The 9018-nt window shown below is 57.2% G+C and overlaps 1 protein-coding gene across 1 annotated transcript in view; it reads left to right on the forward strand.

Annotated features, from left to right (window-relative positions):
• The window catches only part of ZAN (zonadhesin), a 33531-nt gene that overhangs the window by 11465 nt on the left and 13048 nt on the right, over nt 1-9018 (forward strand). Inside the window, 13 exon segments of the mRNA XM_059416031.1 lie at nt 1981-2122; nt 2275-2391; nt 3158-3282; nt 3486-3631; nt 4078-4218; nt 4610-4717; nt 4805-4974; nt 5596-5798; nt 6925-7066; nt 7401-7648; nt 7880-8060; nt 8276-8387; nt 8728-8822. Coding sequence (XP_059272014.1) covers nt 1981-2122; nt 2275-2391; nt 3158-3282; nt 3486-3631; nt 4078-4218; nt 4610-4717; nt 4805-4974; nt 5596-5798; nt 6925-7066; nt 7401-7648; nt 7880-8060; nt 8276-8387; nt 8728-8822 — 1930 coding nt within the window.

Here is a 9018-nt window from a genome sequence, read left to right on the forward strand (position 1 = left end):
CCCCCCCCCCCGCCCCCTGCCGCCGCCTGCCTCTCTGCCTACTTGTGATCTCTGTCAAATAAATAAATAAAATCCTTTAATAAAAAAAGAAAAAGAATAAAACACAGGAGTTACTGTCTCCCCGAATGGATAGCCCCTCCACACTGCCCACCCCTCCGAGAAGATTTGACACAAGCCAAGGCTGTAAAGGAGTGCAGGCTTTAGGCCATTGTTGTCCAAAAGGGATCGCATGCAAGCCTCACCCATTATTTTAGGTTTCCTGACAGCCACATTTTTTTTTAAAAGATTGTATTTATTTATTTGACAGACAGAGATCACAAATAGGCAGAGAGAGACGGGGAGAAGCAGGCTCCATGCTGAGCAGAGAGCCCGATGTGGGGCTCGATCCCAGGACCCCGGGATCATGACCTGAGCCGAAGGCAGAGGCTTTAACCCACTGAGCCACCCAGGCGCCCCAACAGCCACATTTTTAAAAACTAAAAGGAAACAGGTTAAATGAATTCCAATAATGTACTCAATTTCTAGTCTCATTTCAACATGTAATGAAGTTATTAATGAGACTGCGTACATCCCTCCCCCCCCATACTAATTCTTTGAAATCTAGTGTGTATTTTTACACTTTGGGTATATCTCAGTTTGGACCCACATTTCATGAGCTTGATAGCCACAAGAGGCTGGTGGCCACTCTATGGGATGGTGCCACCCTAGAATCAAGCCAGTTGGACCTTTAAGCCTGGGCTCTAGCATTCACTTGGTGGGTGACCTCGGGCAAGATTCTTTTCCTCTTCCGTGTCTACAAAATGTGCCCATAATTTCTACTTACCTCATAAGATTGTTGTGAAGTTGAAATTAGATCCTGACGCAGACCTAGTACTTACTAAATGTTACTATTATTAGCTAATTATGATAAATATCATATGTAAGTTATTAAAAGCGTATTAAGTTATTCACTCCCGCCCCATGGCTTTTCTCAGAACTGGTGTTCTTCCCATCTGTCATCTGAGTTCTTTTTGTCTCTTTGGGGACTACTTTTTTCCCCACTTCCCTTTAACCAGCTTCCTGGGTGTCCCTTTGTCAGGATTAGGATAAAGCTTCAGCCTCAGAAAGATCTATCACAACCGTCAGCATTCAGCATCTCTTGCCTGCCCTAGGAGACATCTTTGTATGTCTTATAAAGATTTATTTATGCCTCCAATGAATGTTTTTTTTTAAGATTTTATTTATTTATTTGACAGATAGAGATCACAAGTAGGCAGAGAGGCAGGCAGAGAGAGAGGAAGGGAAGCAGGCTCCCTGCTTAGCAGAGAGCCCAGTGCAGGGCTCGATCCCAGTACCCTGGGATCATGACCTGAGCCGAAGGCAGAGGCTTTAACCCACTGAGCCACCCAGGTGCTCCCCAATGAATGTTTCTGGAGTCTGTTCAACCCTCCTGGAATTGGGACCACCACGAATAGGGCATGGTCCTTGCTCTCCTAATGCTCTCAGATCCTGGGGGACATGCTGGGTCTTGGGTCACTCTGATACAGCAAGTGTTTCTAGAATGAGAGCTTCTGCCAAGCATTGTGCTATGTGTTGAGGTTATGATAGTGAGTAAAGAGACATGGTCCCTCACAGAGTGCTTGCAATTAGTCACAGAAATTACCATGAAGGTGCAATCCTAGTAAGTCCTGGGAAAGAAAGGTACCCAGAACTGTGAGGCTGACCTAGTGGGGGGGGGGTGCTCTGAGAAGTCTTCCCTAGAAAGCTGTGGCCCTTGAACTGAACTCTGTGTGCTGGTCGCATAAGAATAATGTAGAAAGGAACAGAAGAGCATTCCGGGGTGAGAGAGCAGCATGTGTTAATGTCCTGTGGTAGACAGGAATATCTGGTAGGGGATAGGATGAGGGAGAGTATGAGCAAGGTTAGGTCTGCAGGTGTGGTGGGGAAGGAGGGAGGGCCCCAGGAGCTATGGCGCTGTGACTCTGGATCCCTTGCTCCCAGCCTGGGGCAGAGTGGTTCAGCTCCAACTGCACAGAGCGTTGCCGCTGCAGGCCTGGCAAGCGCATGGAGTGTAACTTCTCCCAGTGCGGGCCGCACACAGTGTGTCAGCTGAAGAATGGCCAGTACGGATGCCAACCCTATGGTGAGACCCTCCCACCTGTCAGAGTGGGTGGGACGCCAGGGTCCCAATCCCTCCCTTGGCCAGAGGAACCGGGGCATGCCTCTGGGTGGGCGAGGGTGGCCTCAGGGCTTAGTTCGTCCTTCCATGCACTGCCCACTGGCTCCCCTCCGCAGGCACTGCCACCTGCACTGTGTACGGGGACCCTCACCAAATCACCTTTGACGGGAGACACTTCAGCTTCATGGGCAAATGCACCTACATCTTGGCCCAACCCTGCGGCAACTCGACAGGTAGGGCCCTAGAGGTCCCTGGGCCAGGGGTATAAGGTCAGAACAGCTGGGCAGGGGAGCACAGTGGGTGGCAGGCAAGGGCTGGGAGTGGGGGCAGAGCGAGGAGACACAAGATGGGAACAAGACCTTCTGCAGAGTGAGGCTTGATAGGTCCACCCCTGAAGCAGGACCTTTGCAGGATCAGACTGGGGGGGGACAGCACACGGTAAGACACTTCTCTTTATCAGCTGTTTCCTGGGCCCGCGTTTAGCTAGCACCTGCCCAGAATATTGGCGATAGAGGGAGGAGAGAACCCTTTACAAAATCTTTGCCCTGGAGGGTGTCCCAGTCCCTTAGGGGAGACAAAGTCTCAAGAGAGTTTACAGGTGATTCTAGAAGCAGGTCGACAGTCACATCTGGGTCCCGCCTCCCCTCTCAAACTGCTGACCCGGGGTCTGGGGGGACCCCTCCATCCCTGCAGTGCCAGGTTCAGGGGACACTCAGAAATGCTTGTTGAAGGACGTCTGAGTGGCTCCGTTGTTATGCGTCTGCCTTCAGCTCGGGTCGTGATCCCAGGGTTCTGGAATCAAGTCCTGCATCGGGCTCCCTGCTCAGCTGGGGGTCTGCTTCTCCCTCTCCCTCTGCCCACCTGCCCCCTGCCCCCGCCACTAGTGCTGGCACAATGCGAGCTCTCTCTCTCTGATAAATAAAATCGTAAGGAAGGCAGGCAGGCAGGCAGGCTTGCTGAATGAACCCCTGGGTGCTCTCCATCCCGCTGCCCACCCAGAGCCGTTCTTCAGGGTGGTGGCGAAGAATGAGGGCCGAGGACAAGAAAGCATGTCCATCCTGAGCAAAATCTACGTGATGCTGCCCAAGGTCACCATCACGCTGCTTGGGGGCAGGCGCGTGCTGGTGAGTGTCCTTTTTTTTTTCCCCTTCAGTCCTGCCCGTGCCTCCAGGGACAGACAGCCTCCAGAGCATTCCTCCCTCGTGTTACCGACGATTGCCAGGGAGGGCTGTCGTGCCTTCCAGCGCGGACGCGGGTGTCTGCGGGGGTTTCTCCTTGACCGCCCCCCCCTGTGTGAGTGTCTCTTCCCTTGACCCCCACCTTCCAGGTTGGGAGTCGGCAAGTCACCCTCCCCGCCATAGCTTCGAAAGGCGTCTTCTTGGCTTTAAGCGGGCGATTTGTGGAGCTGCAGACGGTGTTTGGTTTGCTGGTGAAATGGGATGGTGACCAGCAGCTGTATTTGAGTGTGCCCAGGTGAGGGGGACACAGGCTGCTGCCACGTCTTCCTGCTCTGTTCTCCCTCCCTCTCCCAGGACCTTCCCCCACCCCCCACTCCCCTTCCCTTCCGGGCACTAGCTCTTAATGGGGGAGGGTAGGAAACACCTCACCTAGGCTGAGGAGACAGTGTGATAATAGCAGGCTATACATACAATGCTTTGGGAATGTGCTAGAAGGAGTCGCCTGCCCTTTCGGAAGAGTGGCCTCTGAGCCCACAGGATGTGAGCGGAAGGGGACCAGGCGGGCATTATGGATGGCTCCGGGGTGAGGCGGGAGGTCCTTGTGCACTTGGCAGCTGGTTCGCACCCTGGCTCGCAGCCTGCACCTGTTAAGCCTCTGCTCTGCCCTTCTCTGCCCTGGTCCCTTGGGCGATGGGAGCCCCTTCTCTCCGTCAACGCCGCCTCCCCTCCCCATGGCCTCAGCACCTACTCCAGGAAACTCTGTGGCTTCTGTGGCAACTACGACGGGGACAGTAGCAATGACAACCGGAAGCCAGATGGCAGCCCGGCGCAGGACATGGAGGAGCTGGGCAACAGCTGGCAGACAGAGGACAAGGACAAGGAGTGAGGACATCCCCACCCCCACCCCCACTGCCTGCTCTCCTGCTCCTTCGCCCTTCTGAGAAGCACGCACCCTGACCCGCATCGCCCCTTTTCTTCTTTCTCCTCTCCTGCATCCCCCCCCCCGCCCCCGCCCCCGTGTCTGTCATTCTTCTCCCTGTCCCATTCCGGCCAAGTTCACGAGCTTCTTGCCACCATGCTCGCTCCCACCTCTGCTGCGCTCAGGTGATACAGGGCAGCCTCCCGGGCTGGCTTAGCCTCAAGCCTCCTTTCGGGCTCGGGGGTTCCGACGCCGTCCGCTAGGGGCTGCTGTGAGCCGCGACACTGCTGGGGTTGGGGCCCTGGGCGGGGATGGAGGCGAGCCTTGAGGGCACGTGGGGTGGGTCCGTTCTAGGTGCCAGAAGAACCCGGCAAATCCTCCGTCTTGCAACCAGAACTTTCTGAACAGCCTATCGGCATTACAGTTCTGTGGACGGCTCATGGATGCCCGTGGAACCTTCGAGTATGGAGGGGGATGGACGGTAGGGCTGTGAGAGGGGGTCACTTGGCACCAGGGCTCCTTCCCTCTGACTTGGCCTCTCTCCTCAAGGGCGTGTCTGCCTCACCTCAAGGCCTCTCTGTTCTTCAAGAACTGCGTGTCCGACATGTGCAAATTCCAGCGGCTGGAATCAGGGCTGTGTACCCACATGGCAGCCTTGACCGAGATCTGCCAGGACGCTGGCTACACGGTGAAGCCTTGGAGGCGACCCCAGTTCTGCCGTGAGTTGTGCGGAGCGGCGGGGGCCCTTCCTTCACAGGCTGAGGGGGACCCCTGGTGGAACCCCTTTGCTTCCACATGCACGCAGGGAAAGCTGCGGTCAGAAACATGCACTGAGAAAAACCACACTCCCTGGCAAACTCGGAGCCCTCTCCCAGCCTCTCCAGGCTATACGGAGCAATGCACGTCTGTGTAGACGCGTGCCCAGGTTGTCCTCTGCACACAGAACATGCGGACTCCCGGCGTGAGTGGGAGCGCTGTAACTGCCTCATGGTCCCCTCACAGCCTCGTGGAGCTGGCTGTAGGGCAAGACCATGCCCTTCCTTGATCGAGGCCCCGTGGGTGTTCTCACCCTGCTCTCCATCACCCTGACTGCTCACTGTGGGCATGTCTATACAGCAGCTGAGATGCTCGGATCTGTCTGCTCCCTGGGGCCTGCCTCTTGGTCGCTCCCTGCAGGCCACTCTCCTCGGTCCTGCTTCTCCCGGTCACTCTCTGCTTCTCAGGATGGGGCAGAAGCCTCTAGGCAGGGGGCCCTCCGAATGGGGGCCTCCCAACAGACTTCGTTTCCTTGTCTCTGTCCTGCCCTCGGCTCTTCTCATGTCTGCTTCTCCCTCCCCCAGCTCTGACCTGCCCACCCAACAGCAGGTACCGTCTGTGCGCCCCGCGGTGCCCCGCCACCTGCTTTCCCAGCTTCCTGGGCATGTCCTGTAAGAACCGCTGCGTGGAGGGCTGCGAGTGCAACCCGGGCTTCGTGCTCAGCGGTCTCCAGTGCATCCCCCAGTCCCAGTGCGGGTGTCTGGAGCCCACAGTGGGCTACTTCAAGGTGAGCCTCTGGCACTGGGTCGCTCCGCTGTGCCGCCTCCCGTTCTGGAGTCTGGGCGAGACAGAAGGCCGGGAAGCCACTCCATGTAGACAGCTTGGGGGAGGGACGTTCGGGGCCAGATCTGCTTCCCCATTTCTTTCTCCAGCTCTGCAAGGGAGCCCTAGCAACTTTTTCCCCACGCTGCCTGCCCGCAGAGCTGAGACCCCTGGCTCTCTCCTCTACATGCCCCAGAGTCATTTTCCCAGAGTTTCTCATCCTCTGAGGGCCTAGGCCCTTCTGTGTCATCTGCACAAGCACAAACATCTTTCCAAACACCATGGACCCCTTTCTTTGCAGAAGGACTTTGGCGCTGATGTGAGCCCCTGTCCACACACTCCCTTAGAGGCAGCATTTGGAGCCAGACCCTCGTCTGCCGTGCTTCTCTCTTCCGTCTTTGCCTCTCCCTCACCTTGTCCCTGGGAATGGCGTCTGTCACAGCCCTCAGCCCGGCTCCGGGCTGGCCCGCTGAACCCTCTCTCCGAGCCTTGCTCTCATGTCAGCGTCACCTTCTCTGCAACCCCTTTGTCTCTGCTCTGCCTCCCAGCCACCATGCCTGTCGGGAGTCCTTCACCTGCTCTGAAGCTCCTTTCAAATGCCGCCGCCTCCTTGAAGCCTCCCCTGATAAGCAAAGTCAGAAGGCTTCCCTCTACACTTCTGTAGCAAGTCCTTATTTTCTGTGCCAACGGCAGGAAACTCGTTGGGTCCCCTGTTGTCTTCTCCGGGTGCATATTGTGTGGGGCACCTGATGTATTAATTTATTTACTGGCTCCCCTCCCCGCCACACACACACACACACACACACATACCGGTCTGGGTTGTGAACTGTTGGGGGCAGGGACATTGTTCATCCGGTTCATTCCTGAATCCCTAACATCTATCTAGTGCAGAAAGAGAACCATCTGTTGAGATAGCAGAGGAGCATACAAGTAAATGACTGAAGACATGGGCAAAGGCCAGACTTTGCAGCTAAGCCTGGAGCTTCGGGCTGATGGGGATGGCTCCATGGTGAGGAAGCCAGGGATCTGAGTTGCCGTGCGCCGGGAGTCAGACCTGGAAACCATCTCTTTCCCTCCCTCCCTTCGCCCAGATAGGGGAGCAGTGGTTCAAGCCCGGCTGCCAGCAGCACTGCACCTGTGAGAGCAACAATAGGGTTCGCTGTGTGCAGTGGAGGTGCCAGGCCCAAGAGGTCTGTCGCCAGCAGGACGGCATCTATAGCTGTCATGCCCGCGGTGAGAGCCAGGTGGAAGTTGATGGTGGGGAGAGTAGGGCTGGGGGCGGGGGAGACTCTCCATGTGGCCTCAAGCGGGGGCACGGCTCTACCCTAAAGCAGGCACCCCAGAGAGCTGGGACCTGAACCGGGGGGCGGAGCGCTGAAAGGCATCAGCCCAAGCCACAGCAGCCTCTTCCCAGAGCTGGTGAGGTTTGGGCAGTCCTCGCACTTGGCCTTTCCAGACCAAGCCGACCACACGGAGGAGCTGAGGGTCCCTTTCCATTCCGACGTGGACTGGCCGGGATGGCAGCTCAGGGCTCGGGGGTCCGCGAATTCCATCTCCTCCACCCCAGGGGCCGCCACCTGCAGTGTCTCAGGGGACCCCCACTACCTGACCTTCGACGGAGCCCTGACCCACGTCACGGGCACCTGCACCTACGTCCTGACCCAACTTTGCCAGTCGAGGTCGCTAGAGAGCCACTTCGCCGTGAGCACCACCCACGAGTTTCGCGGAGGGAACCTGGAGGCCGCCTACGTCAGAGCCGTCCACGTGCAGGTGTTCAACCTGAGAATCTCACTGATCAAAGGCCACAAGGTCGTGGTGCGTGCCTCCGCCCACCTCCCCGGGCCCCGCATCCCCAGTCGGCTCCGCGGTTCTTCTCAGCCTGTCCTCGCGGGAGCGGGTCCGGCTTCTAGATCCCCTGGCGGTAGCTCCCAGCAGACCCAGCCCCGATTTCAGAGATGCGTGGCCATCCCTGTCTGATCCCTGGCCCTGGGCCCTGTTGTCCTTGTCCCAAGCGCCTTTCCCCCACTGACCTCCCTGCCTCTGTAGCTGAATGGCCGCCGGGTGGCCCTACCTCTGTGGCCTGCTCAAGGCCGGGTGAGCATAAGGCCCAGTGGCTCCTTTATCCTCCTCTACACGGACTTCGGGCTTCAAGTTCGCTATGACGGGAGCCACCTGGTCGAAGTGACGGTGCCGTCTTCCTACTCCGGCCGCCTCTGCGGGTTGTGTGGTGAGCTCCCCGGGCATCTGCAGCCGAAGCGGGGACAATGGGCGGGAGTCTGTCTCGGGCCTGCTCATCTCTACATTTAATTAGGTGAAGAAGAGATGCACCTTGGTCTGTTGAAGGAAGAGTGGACGTAGACTCTTCCGGGAGGCAGGGGAGTGGTCCCGGGTTGGGTCTGCTGGTAGGGTGCCTCAGGGAACCCTCCCTGGCCCCTCCTCCAGGCAACTACAACAATAATAGCCTGGATGACAGTCTGCTCCCCAACAAAACGCTTGTGGCCGGCTCTGACCATCTGGGGGTCGCCTGGAAGTTACCAGAGTACTCTGAACCGGGGTGAGCCAGGAATGCGGGGAGCTGGACCTGGGGAGAGCCCTCAGTGGGCAGCCTGGGGGGAGATTCCCCCTGCATCCCGCATCTCTCTGAGCCTGGAATGGACCTCCCTCGCTCCCATTTGCTCCCGTGTGTACTGATCTCCAAAGAGAGCCCTCTTGGGAAGTCCATCCTGAGAGCCAACCTGGTTCCTTCCTGCTGCATCTTCTGACCTTCCTCCTTCCTCCTTCCTACCTTCTCCTGTCCTTATCCCCCCTCCCGTTTCCCCCCTCCACGTCTGCGTCAGCGTTTGGGAAGTGTCCCCCAATTCCAAATTCCCGTCCATTCCCTTTTCCTCGTTTAGCTGCTTTGTTGAGGGGGCCAAGCCCTCCCGATGCCTGGGGGACAAAGAAGCAAACATCTGGAAAAAGAATTGTGATATCTTAACGAACCCTCTGGGTAAGCATCCCTTGCTAGGCCACTTTTTGCTCCCCTAGTGGGAAGTCGGGGAGGGCGACTGGTCAGGAAGGGAGGAAGGATGAGACACGAAAGGGAGGCAGAGCCAGGAAGAAGGCAAGCAAAGGGAAAGCCGAGGTGGTGTTCTCGGGCGTGCTGACGGATCAGTCTTTGTTTTTTTTTTTTTTTTTTTTTTTTT

The sequence above is a fragment of the Mustela nigripes genome, chromosome 11 (assembly GCF_022355385.1).
Source record: "Mustela nigripes isolate SB6536 chromosome 11, MUSNIG.SB6536, whole genome shotgun sequence".
Lineage (NCBI taxonomy): Eukaryota > Metazoa > Chordata > Mammalia > Carnivora > Mustelidae > Mustela > Mustela nigripes.